The sequence below is a fragment of the Zonotrichia leucophrys genome, chromosome Z (genome assembly GCF_028769735.1).
Source record: "Zonotrichia leucophrys gambelii isolate GWCS_2022_RI chromosome Z, RI_Zleu_2.0, whole genome shotgun sequence".
NCBI lineage: Eukaryota > Metazoa > Chordata > Aves > Passeriformes > Passerellidae > Zonotrichia > Zonotrichia leucophrys.
In genome coordinates, this window is record NC_088200.1 from 63321905 (window position 1) to 63340399 (window position 18495).

At 44.4% G+C, this 18495-nt stretch overlaps 2 protein-coding genes across 3 annotated transcripts in view; one reads left to right on the top strand and one right to left on the bottom strand.

Moving 5' to 3' along the window:
* Window positions 1-5375, bottom strand: part of ECPAS (Ecm29 proteasome adaptor and scaffold) — a 58444-nt gene extending 53069 nt beyond the window's left edge. The window contains exon 1 of one of the 2 annotated variants that reach the window (XM_064735313.1): window positions 5292-5375. In XM_064735313.1, coding sequence (XP_064591383.1) covers window positions 5292-5313 — 22 coding nt within the window. In that variant the 5' untranslated portion in view covers window positions 5314-5375. Of the gene's footprint in view, window positions 1-4940; window positions 5014-5291 lie in introns of those variants that run through there. The other variant, XM_064735312.1, reaches the window with a different exon arrangement.
* A 2770-nt stretch (window positions 5376-8145) lies between these two features.
* DNAJC25 (DnaJ heat shock protein family (Hsp40) member C25) lies at window positions 8146-15681 on the top strand. The gene is made up of 4 exons (XM_064735964.1): window positions 8146-8502; window positions 9466-9618; window positions 11564-12034; window positions 14968-15681. Exons 1-4 carry the CDS (start codon window positions 8194-8196, stop codon window positions 15088-15090), a joined length of 1056 nt encoding a protein of 351 aa, XP_064592034.1. The 5' UTR covers window positions 8146-8193; the 3' UTR covers window positions 15091-15681.
* Window positions 15682-18495: the final 2814 nt, after the last annotated feature.

An 18495-nucleotide genomic window follows, 5' to 3' on the forward strand; every position in this document is an offset into this window, starting at 1 on the left:
GAGCAATAATAATAGAAATCAGGAGGGAAAAAAGCTGTCTGTGAGATAAGTTTATTACTTTGCTCATACCTCTGCTGCAAAGTCATTTAAGCCCTAATACTGTCATCAGATATTCTTCTTTAACCATAATCATAACAAGACTCTTCAGCCAATTCAAGGATACTGGTACCTGGATGTAGTTAAGAAACCGGCCAGGAGTTTGCCAGAGTACTCTCTCATGCTGCTGATGCAGGCTGTATCCATAGCAGTGGGACAGGAAAACAAAGAGCTATAAAACCTCCCAAGTATTGTACATCAAACATTTCCTCCATGGTTTTTATTCTACTAACAATTAAGACCATCTCTCAAGCTGACAGCATTCATTACAGGAAATCATAAACACTGGTGATTTAAAGCACCACACTCAATGGCCCAGAAAAGTAATTGTAGATGAAGTATCTGCATCTCAAATGCTGTGTCCTGTCTTCATGTGTGCAGCAGACCTCCTGGCTGGCATGAGGAAAGTGCCTTTCCCTGAATGGCTCTTCACAGCCAGCAAACAGACCACTATGGACCAGACATCAAACAATACAGCTCGTTTGCAACTGGTCTCAATTCCCCATGTCATGCATTTCCAAAGTTTTAAGTATAGAGCTAAAATCTTCTCCATCTGATTTTACAGCCCCTACTACCAACTGAAAAACTGCACTACTGCAATTTTAGGAGCTTATCTGATAGTAGAAAATAAGTAAAGCAAGATGTCTAACTTGCTTTACTACATACCAAGGAGGATTGGGGGGTCGGGCAGAAAGGACAAAAACTGTTTGCAAAAAGCCTTAGCAGCTGAAAACCAATCTTAGAAAATTCATACATGTGCCACAGCTATGACAGTTAGCATTTTACTATGGATTAAAAAGCACAATACAACAAAGGTGCTTGAGTAAAAAAATTGGTAAGTAGATTTACTTTTAAAATACATACAACTAAGTCCATGCAGAATTTGAAAGAGTTATTCACATATATTGGCACAATCACTTCTTTTCATGCTGCTGTGTAGTACTTTCACAAAAAACGTACTTTCACCAATTTTGTGGCACTTTCTTGAGGAAAAAAAGGTGCTTACAAGAAGACAAAGATAAATATGGAGAACTGAACAAAAGGCATATGAAGAAAACATTTCCTTCCATTGTATGTAAAAGAAACAAGGGCCAGAAAAACAAGATGTATCTTTGTATCTCTATTTCCAACACCAGTGTTCAATTTGTGTAAACTGACATGGTGTATTTGGAATCTGCAATTCCCAAGTTACCATGGCAATGTAGCTACCTATCTGTGAGGAAACGCATGTTTCACTTCTGGTTCTTTCTAATCTCCATTTATGACTACAAGGAGGAACACTGGTTTCAGCACTTAACCTTGCAAAGACAAAACAGAAAGGAATCACTTTCAAAACACAGACAATGCATAAAAACTCTACAAAAAACCTACATTGACAATGAGACACTAACTTCCAAATCCTGCAATACCATCCATAAAAGAATGAGCGTTTTACGTTTTACATTTCGTTACTTCAGAACTGACCCTGTGGTCATCCAAGGTAACAGTAAAACCCCACAGCCTGCTCTCAGGAAAAACATGCCCTTCCCTTCCATTTGGTAAATACTGACATGGAGCTCGTCAAAGATAAGTGAGAGAATGACAAGGAGGGAAAAAGGATAACAATATGGATAAACAGTAAAATAGCTACCTCAACAGAGCCAAGAATTCAAAGAGTTTACCCTCATTATTTTAATTACCAAAAAGAAAAAGAAAAAAAAAAGCCTGGCTATGCCACTGTATATCTGTATTTTTATCACAGAACTCTCTCAGTTCAGCCAAGTACAGTACCATTTCAAATCAGTTCCCTCTGGCATTTATAGATATTACATACAGCACACCAGCTATTCCACACAGAACCTCAGCATGCACATTTGTGTAGCAGAGTATCAGAGTATTCCTTTTATGAAAACTGACTCGAGAAACTGCTGGGGCTAGGACATGTCAAACTAGCTGTACTTCACAGTTTGACTGTTAACCACAAAACATCTGAGGAACTAAAAAGAGTGTCTGAGTTGTCTGCAAAACAGAGCAGACCTGTGCACGAAGTTAGAATTTATCTTCACTTTCCTGAGAACTATCAGTTTGGCAGAGTGGTGGAACTGCGACAAAATAAATAATTTCTACAATGGTTTCAGTAAATCAGACAAAAACCCCTGAGACCCTCCTTTATTACCTGAACGCTGCAGAAGCATTACATGCACAAGCATCCCCCTTACATTTTCTCCAAAGGGCCCTACATCAAATAAAGAATTCTGGGAGCAAAAGCATTTCAATTTCACCTCCTGGATGGCAGGGGTAGTTTTAGGGGCAAGTTCCTACTAAAGCAAAAACTCTAACACACCCTTTTGTCTCTCTAGAACTAAGTAACTCTTCATTATTCCACACGCAGAAGAATAAAGTTCCCATCTGCTGCTCAACTACTAAAATAGGAGTCAAATTCTTGTTCAAATGTTATTAGACACTGGGAGAAAATATAACTAGCATGATTATAGCAGCAAACAGTGAGTCAGGATTTGCTGGTGCTATTCTTGTCTCTACCAGTAACCCCTTGTGTGCCTACAACCAAAAACTTAAGGGAGCACTTGTATGAACAGGCCACTCAGCAAGTTGTTTTACAAGATTTGACTGGAAAAGGCTAGGAAGGCCTGGTGGAGGAGGGATATATTATGGTTTTTTTCCCATTCTATTATTTCACCTCTTTCATCGTAAAAGCTGAAATAGTACACCAGAACCCATGTTGCAATTTGCAATATTCCAGTCACAGGTTCTCCATTTGAATGGATGACTAGTATTACTCAAGATTATCTTGCCTTTCTTGCATCTGAACTCTTGTAGCTTTAGGGACAATTTACTGATTTTGCATTAATTTTTAAATTGCCATATCTTATGCTGCCTTTAAACAACCTGTCCTCTAAAATGAGAAGCATCCTTTACACAGCATTTACACAGAGTTTCCATGTTTGACAGGGGCTACAGATGAAAACTTCCTACAGCCATGTGAATATAAAGCAAGGAAACTTCGTTCTCCAATCTAAAACTAATGGTAATCATTTTTGTTATTTCAGGACTAGTCATCCTAGTCCTGAAAAAGAAATTATTTCTTTCCAAATATGCCGAAATTTAACTATTTGAATGTAACAAAAGACAGCAAGCCCATATGGAGGCTTAGCTTCCCTCTCTTTCTCTACATGAAATTACTCTTTTTTCCATTAGCTTTAATTAAATTTTTATTTAAGATTACAGTACCTTCTATTCAGCGACAGAGAGGTACCGCAAAAAACTCAAACTAAACAAAAAGAAATTTCCAAGAAGAGATTCCTCCTCCCACCCAAAGAAAAGATTCCTAAGCAAACCAATAAAACTCTCTCATTTTTGAAGGATGTCAAGGTCAAATAACCTGAATGACATAATGTAATTATTAATGTGAATCTCAATCTAGGGATATTTGTCTTTTTAGCCCAGCTTAAGAGAAAGGGCGATGCAGAAACAGGCACATGGCTGAGGGACTAATTTTTTGCAGGATCAGATCTGGAGCCTGGAAAGTCAGAGTACGCACACATAAAAGCCAAGGAGTCACAAGGAAAAGATCTCACACTGACTGGTTTCACCAAGGGGACTCATGATAGCATTGTAAGTCTAACAAAAAAATTTCTTCAATGACAGCAGCAGTAAGAGCTTTCAGTGTCCTTACATCAATTTATCCCAGGTGTCAATGGAAAAAATATCTTGGCATTTGGGTCCTCCAGTTCTAGGATCAGTACAGCATCAAGATTCTTCTCTACTCCACCATGGGACCTTGGCTACATAAGGGATATCGCCACCCATTATTATATCACTCAGCCTAGTTCCAGTAACATCTAACAAAGAGCAGAATTAGGAAGTTGTCTACACAGAAGCTCACAATTTAAAAAAAAAAAAACCAAAACAAAAAACCAACAGACAACAATGAAAAAAATAAACAACAAATGAAGAAAGAGCACACAGAAATTCTTTAGTACTGAAAGCCAACAGTGCTCAAATATGCTCAAAGTATTTCTTCTGCCCTTTCTCTCTGACGACTGCCAAGTACTATTTCAGGGCAACCAAAGGCCCTCTCATTTGGCTGAGTCATATGCTATCTAGCTATTAACTCTTCACAGATAAAAACCATCTTTATGTCAGACCAGGAAACGCAAGGGAAGAGAAACCGCTTTTTTTGAAGTTCCATAAGCTTCTCCACAGAGCAGCTGATCGGGTGCTTTCCCAGAGTCCCTGAGAAAGGGTTCTGGAGATGACAAGAAGGCAGGGCCGAGCTCCGCAGTCTCGAATGCTCGGCGGCAGCGGCACCTCCGGTCATGTGCCGAGCGCCGCAGCGGCGGCCGCGATGCGCTCTCGCACCCACCGCCCGGCACAGCACTCGGGGCGAACCCGCTCCTGGAGGGGCCAGCCGGCGTTGTGCTCACGCCGCTGCTGTGGTTCAAACACGGCAGTCGCACAGCGCAGGGCGAGAGCACCGAAGGGCAGAGGCGCTGCCGCCAGTGTCCGTACAGGAGCGGCGGGCGGAGGCCGCTCCCCCAGAGCCGGTGGTCCCGGCGACCCCAAGCTCCGTCCCGGCCAGGAGCCGCCGCCACCTCCCCGCAAGGTCAAGCAGCCGGCGTGTCCGCGGAGGAGCCGGGGACGCGGGAGGTGCCGCTGCTCTCGGTTTCCGCTTCCCGAGATGGCTTCCCACGGCCGGTCCGGTCCCGCTGCCGTCACCGCCCGGCCAGGCCGGGGGCCGAGCCCCACCGCAGAGGAGACCCGCTGCGGGGAAGCTGCGGGGAAACTCCGCGTGGGTTGCCCGCCCGCCCGCCCCCGCTGCGAGTCCCTGCGCCGCGAGCACTTACTGAGCTCGTCCTGGGCGGCCGCGGCCATGTTGCCGGCTGGGGAGGGAGGGGAGGCGGCGAGAGACGCCCCGCAGCTCCCACCCCTCTCCGGAACCGGGCCGGCGGCGGCGTCTCTTCTTCTCCTCCTCCTCCTCCCCCTCCTCCCTCTCCACCTCTTCCACCCCCTCCTCCTCCTGCTCCCGGCAGCTCCCCTCGACAGCAGCAAGCTCCCACTCTTCTGTCACCGCCAGTTTATATTTAGAGAGAGCTGCCGTCGCCACCGCCCGCCCCCGTCGCGTACACGGCCCGGCCCCGCCGCCGCCGCCCCGCCCGGCGGGCCCCGAGGAGGAGGTTTACGGGGGCAGCACTGACCGGAGTCCGCGCTGACCTCCATGGCGGCCGCACCGGCTCCGCGCTCGGCACGGCGGCGCAGGGATGGGACGGGACGGGACGGGAGCGGCCTAGAGCGCCCCCGCGCGGCCGTGGGTGCGCTAGAAGCAGGGAGGAGAGCCCCGCCTACAGCCGGGAAAGGCCCCGCCCACCGAGCGGCAGGGCCACGCCCCCCCGCCACGGCCGGCGCTTGCCGAGCCGCTATTCCAAAGCCTTTTCCTGAAGGGATAAAGCTGCTCCCTAGACCTCCTCCCCTGCCGTTCTGGGGTTACTCAGAGAGACCACCACACCGCGTCTTTCTCCCAAACTCTGCCATGCCATGTGTGATCTCTGTAAGGAGCACCTTGGCAACATTCCGCAGCCGAGGCGTCACCTCTGGAAGCAGACAGCGTGGCGCCCGCTCCCACCTGCCTCAGTGCTCCCTGCAGGCGCACGGGGAGAGATGGTGGTACCTCCCGAAAGCTCCTGGGCCAGTCCCAAGGCAGACGTGACCTCAAGCGACAGGTGTCAGAGGACTAGCTTGTTTCTCCAATCAGGAAAAAAAGCTTCTGTGCACCATTTTTTGCTTCATCTGTGCAATGTTTCTGTCTGAGCTGGAGTCCATTTCCCTCACAGCAGCCCTCACCTTGCTGCACTTTGCACTGATAACTGGAAAGGTGCTGATAACACACTGCTGTTTTGGCTATTGCTGAGCAGCACTGGCACAGCACCAGCGCTGTCTCTCCAACATTCCTCCCTCCATCAAGGGGGCTGGGGGTGGGCAAGATCCTGGGAGGGGACACAACCAGGCCAGCTGACCCAAACTGACCAAAGCCATATCCCATGGTGCATGCTATCAGCTCAGATATAAAAGCTGAGGGAGAAAGGAGGAACAGGGGGCATTCATTTTTACAGTGTTTGCATTCCAAAGCAATCTCTACAATCCTGAAGTCCCACTGCCCAGGAACTGGCCAGACATGGCTTGTGGACGGGAAGCAAAGAATAAAATTATTTTCTTCCTCTTTGCTTGCGTGTGCATAAATTATTGCTTTTGCTTTAGTAAACTGCCTGATCTCAACCAATGTGTCGTTTTCCATCTTATTCTCTCTCTCCTATCCAGCTGAGAAGGGGAAGTGATAGAGCAGCTTGATGGGCAATAGCCACCTAGCCCAAGTCAACCCACCACAATTTTTTAAGGTCATGGTCTGGAGAGTTGACTCACAGCCTCCAGTGCTGAGAAGCTGGGCTGTAATGAGTAATGAGCTGCAAAGAGGTGGGACTTTTTTTTGGGGGGGGGAACCCATCCCCAACTGATGGAAATTATAAGCATTTATCTTTGCAGAAAGGAGACAGGCAGAGGAGGAGACCAGCCACATGGGAAGCATTCTAGCTTGAAGAACAGCACATGCTCTCTGATGAGCTGACTATTTTTGTGGTGAATATTTGCAGCATCAAGCCCATATCTGCTTTCCTAAGAAAGGTCCAACACTGAGGTGATGTTCCTGCTGGTTACACCAGAGCAGAGATGCAATCCTCCTCTCCAGGAGAAGTCTTTGGGTACAGGACATCACAGGTGGCAGCTGAGCTGTCAAAGCCACCATTTCAGGGAGCTGGGCATACAGAATCACTCAGAATCACAGAATGGGCCAGAATGACCACATATCTGGTCCAACCTCCCTGCTCAAGCAGGGCTACTCTAGAAGACATGGCACAGGATTGCATCCAGGCAGTTCTTGAATCTCTCAGGTGAGGGAGACTCCACAACCTCTTTAAGCAATCTGTTCCAGTGTGCAGTCACCTGCCCAGTAAAGAAATTCTTCTTCATATCCACGTGGAACCTTGTCACCCTCCCTTAGGACACTTCTAGACATAGATGAGGTCACCTATCAATTGTGTCTTTGGGCAGAAGCAGCAGGAGGAGCGTTCTCCATGCCATGGAGCCAGTTAAATTTTCTTGGACCTTACACGACAGGCAGTCAGAGCCTGAGCTCTGCCAGGAGCAAGCCTAAACCAGGCACAGGCTCAGGAAGTACTTCAAAAGTTTCTTCCCTGGAAGAATCACAGAATCATTAGGGTTGGAAGGGGAATTTGGAGATCACCCACTCCAACGCCCCTGCCATGGCAAGGGTCACCTAAAGCTCGTGGCGCAGGAATGTGTTCAGGTGGGTTTTGAATACCTCCCCACAGGGAGACTCTCTCTGCGACTTCCCTGAGCAGCCTGTCCCAGTGCTCTGCCACTCTAAGTGTAACGTTCTTCCTCATGTTGAAGTGAAACTTCTTGTGTTTACGGCCTTTCCTCCTCATACTATCTCTGAGAACAACTGAAAAGTCTGGTACCACCCTCCTGGCATTGCCTTTGAGACATTTGTGTGCATTAATGAAATCTCCTCTCAGTGGTCTCTTCTCCACACTGAACAGGCCCAGCTCCTGCAGTCTCTCCTCATGAGGGAGATGCTTCAGACCTCAAGTCAGCTTTGTGGCCTCTGGACCCCTTCCAGTATCTCCGTGTTTTTCTTGACTGTGGAGCTCAGAAGTTGAACACGGCAGATCAGATACGGCCTCACTAGGGCTGAGTACAGGGGGCAGGATCACCTCATCGACCTGCTGGCAGTGCTCTTCCGAATGCATCCCAGGATTCCGCTGGCGTGGGTGCAGCGCAAGGGCACACCGCCGGCTGGAAGAACGGGCCGGCACAGCCTGTGAGAAATCGGGGACAAAGGAGCGGTCCCAGCGCTCGGCGCCCCGCGCAGGCCGCGCTCCCTCGCTCCCCGCGCCGCCGCCGAGCGCGGGCTCTGTCGCGACCCGCCCCCCGTCGCGCCACCGCCCTCCCGCGCCGGCCCCGCCGCCGGCCGCGCGCACGGCGCCGAGTGCGGCCCGGCCCGGCCCCGGCCCCGGCGGCGGAGCAATGGCGGCGGCGGCGCGGTGGTGTCCGGGCGGGTGGTGGGCGCTATGCCTGTGCCTGTGCGCGGCGCTGCTGCCGCGGCCGGCTCGGGGCCTCACCGACCGCCTCTACTGCGGCCGCCGAGTCTGCTACGAGGTGCTGGGCGTCAGCCGGCAGGCCAGCAAGGCGGAGATCGCGCGCGCCTACCGGCAGCTCGCCCGGCAGTACCACCCCGACCGCTACCGTGGGGAGCCCGCGGGCGGCGAGGACAGCGGGGCGCAGGCGGCGCACGAGAAGTTCCTGCTCATCGCCGCCGCCTACGAGACCCTCAAGGTGAGAGAGCGGGACCGCCGCCGCGGCCGGAGCCGCTCCGGTAAGCAGTCAGAGAGGGGAGGAGAAACACCCGAAAAATCCTCCCTCCGTAGCCAGCCCGAGAGTGCGGGAAGGAGGATGGAGTGCTCTTGAAGAATCTTCTGTGTCTAGAATGGGTTCAAATTTATTTATTTATTTATTTGTAACGGACCGACTAGGCTTTATCTTGGAAGTGTACCTTTACAAGTAGCAGTGACTCGAGTAGCGTATGGGATCTGTAAGGAAAGGCTTCTCAGGGCAAAGCATGTGTGACTTGGCAAAGATGGAACCCAGGAGTGGAAGAAGGAGACGTGTAAGTGTTTTAAGGCTACAAGGGAATAGAAAAGGGAACTTTTTTTTTTTTTTTTTTTTTGCGGGAGTGAAGGGAGGGACAGAATTCGTAAGGAATTCAGTTGAGCCTGGCAAAATTATATTTCTCATTCTGCAATTACATGGAGGAAAATGATGAAAAACTCAGAAGACATGAGAACAATGAGGTTTTGAACTGGCCTTCCATTGGGCAGTTTCCATAGCCCTGAAAACTAGTTCCTTTAAGTTTTGTAAAACAATTTCCTGATAGGTTCTTCATCTGAAAAATCTTTTCCTGAACAATACTTATTAACTCCTGTCTAGCTGGACTTCCCATTCTGAAGTTAAACAGCCTACACTGTGGATTTTAGTTGCTTGTCCGTTTTCTAGTTTTAAATGGCTTTGCACAGTGCCTGCTTATTTATTTTATGACTAAACATATCATATGTGCATGGGCAGATAAGTGTGAGAACAAATTAATAGAAAATATGAGAATTTCCCGTATGTTTCATACTCCCTTGTGCTGCCGCCAGTTTTACAGAAGCATGGTCCTTAATGAGGTGTAAAACACATGTACAGTAGAGCAAGTGAAAACGGGAATTTAAGCCTGAATGAGTTTTTCATGTCATCCTGCAGGATGAAGAAACACGTAAAGATTATGACTACATGCTGGATCATCCTGAAGAGTATTACAGGCATTACTACCACTACTACCGCAGGAGATTGGCACCTAAAGTAGATGTCACAATAGTGATCCTAGTTACAGTGTGTGCCATCTCCGTGTTTCAGGTAAAATTTCACCTTTACATCCTACTGCTCTCTGAGTTTCTGAACAAGAAGAGAAGTAGTGGCAGCTCTCATAATGTGCCATTTAATAACAAGTGTTATTTGAGGAGCTGTTCCTCTGTGCTGTGGTTCAGGTCTGTGTGTTGTCCATAAAAATCGTGAAGTCAGGAGGTACTTAGCAGATTTTTGACTGCCCTTGGTACCTTGACCAATGGTAGAAATTAATTTTGTTGAGACAAGGTGCATCTTTTCTGAAGAATTTACTCGATTCTTCCTGGCAGGCTCAGAGTATCTCATGCAGGACTAGTGCCCCAAATAACGTGTGTCAGTTTGTCAAGATGCATAAGTAAATTTAAAAAAAAAAAACAGACTAGCAAACTGAATTCAAGATTCAATTCAGATGATAGAACTGAATATCAGGACTTTACTAAACTTGTGTGAATCTCGCATTGTGGTGTATTTTAAACACCACATTGATGAAGTCAGGAGAGAAGCAAATTCAGTTCAGCAGAGTTTACTCTGAAGGTGGTAGATCCAAGGCCAAGAAAACCCCCTGTGTTTTAGATGAAAAAGCTTGTGCTGTTGCTGACAAGAGGACAAAAGTGCATAACTTCTCTTTAGAATCTTTTAAATCACTGGTTCAAAACATCATTAAAAATACCCAAGAAGTTTAAGAAATGAAGATACAGCTTATGCTGTGGTGCAGGTTGCTCAGTGTTTAGTAGGATATTGGAAGTTAGAATAAAAAGTATGTTGATCAGAGTTTGAGAACTTGGAATAATAAATTCTAATGGCATATTCAGCCAGATACCTAATTTATCTTCAGACTTAGAAGCGACAATGTTTCATTTCATATCTTAATTCTTTTATGTAAGTGCAGACACTTCACTTTCCTGGAGTCCCAACTGCAAAATGCTTCTAAATTTTGTATAAGCGTCTATGTGAATTGGTTTGCCCATCTTGCTTTCTGTTGTTTCTGCTCCTTTGCTAAGGTTGTAATAATGAGTTTATGTCTGCGCTTGGTCTTGGTAAGCAGTGTGACATGTGTCATGGTTAAAAAAGTTGCATCAGTGAGACATGCTTGGATGTCCCAAGAAAGAAAGTGAGCTGCCAACTTTTTCCCTCTTTGCCTATCTAGTTTCTTCCATGTTTTCTGTGCCTCATCTCGGGTCATTTACAAGACATTAGAGGGGAATAACATCAGCTCTTGGCTAGTCTTTGTGCTTCTTCTGTCTTCAGAAGGAAGCATTCTCAGGGTTGTGCTGTACAGGGCTAGAAGCTGGACTTGGTGATCCTTGTGGGTCTCTTCCAGTTCAGGATGCTCTATGATTCTGTGTTCATCCAGGCAGTAAATTTCTGGTTTGTTGTCTGGGGGCTTTTTTCCCCCACTCCCTTGAAATCCAGAGGGCAGCTGGAGATCAGAGAGGTATGTTGAGTCTTGTAAAGTGGACACTGCCAGACTAATGAGATTGTCTCATACTTAGTCAATGTTCAGTAAATTGTTTTAAACAGTTAAATTAAACAGTTTAAATAGGCACTGGGTAACAATTTTATACTTAAATATTCATATACTAGCTGCTATATTTATAAATCTAAAAAGAGGGGCTTCTGAGAATGGCTGGCACAGCCTGGTATTAACTTGCAGGAGATTGGCATCTACTCAGGAACAAAACTGTTGAGAGCAGTGTCTGCTTGGCCTTCCTTGTCATCATAAATTGCTGTGAGATACACTTGTGTTCATCCATTTTCCAGGTGCTTTACTGGGTCTGGAGGGATAGATTCTGTGACACCACAGAAGTAGTGTTAGCTTCACTTTTTACCCTTACTGTAATGTAACTGTGGTTAAAAGTGTGTGACAGCATTACTTATTTATTTTCCTGGCAAACCCCCAGATAGGAATGTGTCTGTATTAAAACATGGTTTTACATTTGCTGTTCTTAAATTACAGTTCTTCAGCTGGTGGAGTAGTTACAATGAAGCTATCAACTACTTAGCATCTGTGCCAAAATACCGTATACAAGCTACTGAGATTGCCAGGCAACAAGGTTTACTCAACAAGACTAAAGAAAAAGGCAAGAACAGGCGGTCTAAAGAAGAAATTCGTGAAGAGGAGGAAGAAATTATCAAAGACATTATTAAAAATAAAATAGATATAAAGGGTGGTTATCAGAAGCCCAAAATATATGATATCCTCCTATTTCAGATCCTTCTTGCTCCTTTTTACTGGTGCAAATACATAGTTTGGTACTGTTGGTGGATTTATTGTTTCACTATTAAAGGGCAAGAGTATGGTGTGGAAGAAAAGTTGTATATCATACGAAGGTACATGAAAATGTCTCAGTCTCAGTTTGACAGCCTGGAAGATCATCAAAAAGAGACCTTTCTTGAACGGCAGCTTTGGATACGAGAAAACTATGAGGTGGGTAGTAATACTGAAATTGGCCAGGAAATAAACTTTCTAATACAACTTGAAGTATTAGAAAGCAGGCATTCTTTATTACAGCACTGGACACACTCCAAGCATATATACTCTAATCAAATGTGTGTCTTGAAACTTTACAGTGGGGTATTTATTCCATCGTGATCATACATACTCATTACAATGTACTTCCTAGCTTATGCATAAACATCACTTTTCCTAGAGCTAATTTGCATGCATCTGAGTCCTGCTGGAAGTCCTTTTATGGTTCTAGAGTCTTGTCTGAAGGGGTCTGTGGTGCTTGTATTGACTGAGTGCTTCAATGTTACAGGTGTCCTTTCCTTGAACTTTTTCTTCCAGCACGTGATGTTGCTTCTTATTACATGCAAAAACACCACTGTTTTCCTTATTATCTTATTAGTTCCTTATTACTTCCTTATTAGTTCATCCACTGGTTCCAGCTACTTTTACATACTTTACCTTTTTTTAGTAATTAGTCTTTAAGGTCTATCCAGCAGCTTCAGGGAAACTGAAGATCTCTCTTCTCTATGTTATTTATCAGTAGCCCTGGTGGAAAAACTAATGTTGGTTATCCAGCAGTCCCAGAGCACTAATAACAGTGTGCTATTATGGTAGGTTGAAGACTACTGTCTGTTCTCCAAACTGTAATAATTTTTAATAAGAATTACCCAGATTGTCTGAAGCTCCTATTCATAAGTCTTCTAAGCTGTTAATTTCTAGCTCAGACTGTTTTGATTGGTTGGTTGTTGTTGTTTTGGTTTGGTTTTCCCACCTGTCCTTTGATAGTGCTTTGGCCTGTCGTGAGTTGTAGACTGTTCTTGCAGTGCTGCATACCTGTTCAAGTAGGGATGGCATAAAAACCACCATTAGGCACAACTTCTGCTCTTGCCATGGACAGTCATGAAATTAATAGTCAATACTAGATAGTCACTATGTGATTTTTAAAAATTCTGTGAGAGCAGAGAAAGAACATGAGCCACAGCATGGGATCTGCAGTCCAGAATTATTTGGGATGCTGGGGCATGGGAGGTTGACAAAACCCTCCTGTTATTCTATAGAGGTGCATCTGTGAGCCATTTGGATGGGTGGTTTCTGAAGAAAAACATGAGAATGTTAACTTAGTCTGCTTCAGGGGAAAAAGAGTTGGTGCTGCAGTTCTGCATATGCTGAGAAAAGAGGTAGGATGATGGCAGGACACCAAAGAGTGTTTTCTGGCAAACCCATCCTAACTGAGCACATGTGCATACCTGGCAGCTAATCCTTTTCTTACAATAACACCTGTTTTACCATTTTCCTCTTCAAGTTTGTAGATAACCTACCCTTGCCTGCTTTTGAAGAAACAGTCTGGGAGTCCAAAGACTGAGTAATACTGCTAGTTAAAGCAGATATTAACATGGAAAAAGATTGGATGGATGTCCTGTAGTAGAGAAAAACTGCACTGGTTTCCCATCCATGCAGTTTTTAACAAAGGATGTTTTGATCACTGAATGTGAAAGAGCTGTATTTGCCGCAGGTAAAGTCTTTTTAGCTCACACTTCTCTCCTGTGGTGGTCAGCAGTTCATTTTCCTGACAGATACAGGACAACTGCACCTGTATAGTAATAGTTATCCCACATACTTTGTGCTTTGTAACTTTCTGAAAAGGAAATTTTGTCTTTGTAGGTAATTGCTTTAATAAGTTTTACCTGGTCAGTTGTATGCGTTGAAGTTTTCAGTCTCTGCTGTGCCACTGGTCATGAGTTCATCAATACTTGTAAAAGGCAGTAGAAGAGGATTTTTGAAGTCACCTGGACTTCCTGCTCATTCCAGTATTACTGGAAATGGAGAATGATCATGCTTTGTTCTGTTCTTGTGCTAGCTGTGCTTTTGTGTACCACTGCCATATCCTTACTTGAAACGTAATAATGTATTTTCTAGGCTGAAAAATATTGCTATAGTGTTTGTCCCCAAAAGCTTGTCTGTTCCTTCATCACTGGAGATACCTGTCTACTTATTGTTCAGTTTTCCAGTGTTTTAGGATGGGAAAGACCAGGAATTCAATACACAGGGCTCCACAATATTTTTACTGTTTCCTAATGATTCTTAAAACCTTTATGATCACTGAGCATTGAGTGTGTGTATTCATATAGCCATCTATAACATGTTTTAAAATCTTGTTTGTATAGTGGAGCCCTAAATTTAATAGGCCTTTGAGTTAGACTAAGTCACATGACACTGAGATGATAAAATCATGGATGGTTTTGAGATTTATGCTGGCTGCATTTACATAAACTGCCTTCCAGAATAAAAATGCAGATACTGTTGCATCTTTCTGCCTTTTATTTTTTTTCAGATTATTGACTTCGCTGATAACTGTTTATTCCACTGCAGTGAGAGAATATTACTTGACAGAATATAATTGTTTATCTTTTTGTACTGTAAATACTGGATGCAGATATTTGAGATATTCTCAACTTTGCTGAGAACCTTACTTAGGAAAAAAAAGTTCCATAATGGTATTCTGTTAGATTATTACTTTGAGAAGGAAGAACAGCTAAAAATGAGGAGCTGAACAGCTGCATTGAACAGTGTGTGATGAAGGGGTTAGCTTTTCAGAACACGAGCAGTTGCTTAGTGTGTATTTTGTTGGATTCATTGGGCATCTACTTCTCTAGCAAAGAAATGTTTTGAAGCTTTCAGGAAAGTTGTTCTGCTCTCAGAAAAACACAAAGCATCTTGGGCAGTAAGTAGTAGGCTCTTGGGCTGCAGGTGCTCCAACACTTCGTGTTGGTCAGAATCTGCTTCTGCACTGCAATCCAGTCTTTTGTAAGAAAAATGGGCTGGCAAACAATTGAAGAATAAACACTTAGACCCCAATGAGGCTCTGTTAAGCTGTTTCTTCATCCTTATTAAAAACCTCTCTGTCTTACCAGGTGTATAAACGAGAGCAAGAGGAGGAGTTAAAGAAGAAGATGGCCATGGATCCCCGATGGAAGAGATACCGGCGGTGGATGAAGAATGAAGGACCTGGAAGACTGACTTTTATTGATGATTGAAGGTTGCTGAACAAAATGTGTGCTGTTGCTGAAAGTGATTTGAAAAACTTTTCATTACATCATTCAGAGTTTTGTCTGCTGTGGCTTAGCAGTGATCTAAAACTCAGGAACTATTACATCAGGCGGAAGCGTAATACAGGTTTACCATTTTTATAAATCAGACCTATTAAAACAGGCTCAACCTGAAGTATATATGCCATTTACTTGGGGATATCAATGTGGAATTCATTATTCCAAACAATGTATTTTTACTAGATACTTCATATTCATCAATGAACCCATAACTCTAGTCTTTCTGAAAATGTTTTTAGTTCAAACCTTGACAAGTCTCAGTTTTCCTCTTTAAGCTGAAGGGTTTCTGCAAGTGGAAACTGAAAATGCTTATAAAAGATTCTGAAGTAAGGGCCATTTCCTGTTTTCCTCTCTTTCCTCCTACTTTTCAATCTAATTTCTAAGATGCCAAATTGGTTGTTTTTCATGTAAACAATATGGGGATTATACAAGACTACTGCTATTCCTGCTTCACTTGGAAATGGATTTTATTCTTTGTGGGAATAAATGATGCATGATTGATCATCCTTGTGATGCAAACAAGCCTTAATTCTTTGTTCTAAGAGTAATTAATGAAACCGTATGCTTGGATATTTTGTGGTTTTTCATCTTGTACATTGGATTATACCTGCTTGTTCAGAACAAGTATGCCAGTGAATATTAGTTTATTAAATGTGACATTTCTTTCAGCAAAGTATTGATTAAAGGGAAAAATGACCCTTTTGTTAAAAAGGGCAGTTTTGATGCCTTATGTAAATAAAAGTTTATATATGCAGACTTAATTAGTTTAAAATTCTAAATCTTAAGTATTCATTACATTTATCTCTTCTGATCAGACCTCTGAGTACTTAGAATAAATAATGCATAACAGCAGTCTGTGGTTTGCTCTGTAACGACCCAGGTCAGAGAGTTTCTGTGATTTGCTGGTAAAAGGGATTCTGCTACCTTATTCCTCTTCAGTAATTTTACTGGGGCAGGAAAGATGGGAGCACAGTCTCTCTCCTGTCCTCACTCTTGTAAAAGTGAGTTCCTTAGAAGGAAACTGCTGAAAACAGTGCCTTGTTAGCTGCCTTCTGTGGAGATTGGTTCTGGGAGCACAGGTTTTGAACTGCTGCTCCTGACCTTTTGCACATTTTTGAAATGTAGTTTCAGTTTTCTGTTTAAAATAGCATATTCAAAAACATGTGTTGTAGTTTTATGTCCAGCTGGAGATGAAACACCTCATAGCCACTTGTTCAACTCCCCGTTCTTTGCCCCCTGCCCTGGTAGAACAGAGACAAGAGTCAAAGTAAAACTTGTATGTTCTGATAAGAACAGTTTAATAATTGAAATTACATTAACAATGAGAAATAATAAACAAGTAATACACAATGCAAGTGATCACCAGCCACTGACATGCCAGACAGCCTTTCCTGTACCCAGATCCACAGGCCTTCTGGGTAACCCCCCAGTTTAAATACCAGGCATGTTGTTCTCTGATGTAGAATATCCGTTTGGTGAGTTTAGGTCATTTGTCCCAGCTATGCTCTCTCCCAGTTTGTTGTTTGTTTTTTTTTTTTTTTGTCTTCTCACTGGCAGAGCATGAGACAAGGAGGGAAAAAGTCCTTGACTTTGGATAAACACAACTTAGCAAAAACCCAAATATCACTGTGTTATCAACATCATTCTCATTCTCAGTCCAAAACACAGCACTGGAGCAGCTACTGAGAAGAAATTACCCCAACTGTAATCAGGACCATGCCCATTGCTATATCATCTATATACTAGCTCTATCATCTATATCATCTGCGTTATGTCAAATTTCACATTCCCCACTATCACATTACCTTCCCTATTTATCTGTTTTGATAGATACACAAACATCATTCTCTTAGTCAATGGAACACTGTTAAGTGGTCATAAAACAGACACATAATTAGAAAAATTTGTTGAATTCATTTTACCCATGACTTTGGCCTTCATCCTTGGTAAGAGCCTTTCAAGCAGAAAAGATGAACTGAGGTATTGGTTTGTTGCTTGCTGCACATTTGAGCCAGTTCTGACCCCAGTACTGCTGCACTTGGTGGTTTTATCTAAGTTGATTTTTGTGAGTTCGGTGATCAGAGGAAGTCAGGCTCAGACCCCCAGGACAGTTGTGATTAGGATTGATGCCGTGAGGTGCTCTGTGAGGTGATGCACATGCACGTGATGCACCACTTCTGTGTGTAGAAGTGGAATAATAGCTGCATGTGTAATAGAGTGTTGCCTAGTGACAAACATCATACAATTTAACTCATTGGCTATTTTCACCTAAAATCAAATTGCCTTGAGGCACACACAGGACTTCCCCATCCTCCAACGTTACCTGCCAAGTGCACCTGGGTCCTTGAGCAAAAGCAATCCCACAGATGGGTTTGCCTTTGCCTGGGGCAGGAATAACCCAGACTTTTTTTCCCAGCATGTTTTTAGTAGGCACTACGGAAAATTTATCCCCTTCTATACCACAAAAAACTTTGGCCAGGGCCAGCCTGGCTGGCAGATCCTCTGGTATCTAACCAGGTGACCTTTGTTAAATGTGTATCCCAACATTTGAATGTCCCACCACTCATTGCTCTCAGTGTAGTCTTTACAGTCCATGACATAATTCATTCTTTCCAGAGGCTGGTGCATGCCAGGGAATGATATCCACTCAATGCCATGTTCTTTGTCCCAAATGTCTATGAGGACATTTAGGAAGGAAGTTCACTGTCTGATTCAGATCTTTCTGGGGTGCCATTTTGCCACAGGACTTGCTTTTCCAGGCACAGGATGGAGTTCCAGGCAGTGGCATGAGGCACAGGGCACTTCCCCAGACATCCAGTGGCTGCTTCCACCACTATAAGCACATGGCACTCACCACCACAGACTTGGGGGGCTATATATGGTCAATCTGCCAGGCCTCCCCGTATTTATACTTCAGGCACCATCCTCCATGCCAAAGAGGCTTTACCCACCTGGCCTGCTTTTTGGCAGCTCATGTTTCACATTCATAGATAACCTGTGTCCTTGGTCAGGTCCATCTCTCAATCCCAAACCCATCTCTATGTGGCATCTCTTCTTTGATGTCCCAAGGTGTCATGGGCCTACCAAGCTAGAAATAATTGACTCTTGAGTTGCCAGTCCAGGTCCACCTGAGGCTCTTGAGTCCTGGAAGCCTGATCCATCTGCTGGTTATTCTGAAGTTCTTCAGTGGCCCAGCACTTGGATACATGGTGCGCCTTCACAACCAGGCTCTCCTTCCAGGCAGCAATATCTTGCCACCATGCAGCAGCTCAGATGGGTTTACCCCTACACTGCCAATTTTTCTGCTGCCATTACTGCAACTGCCCCCACAGA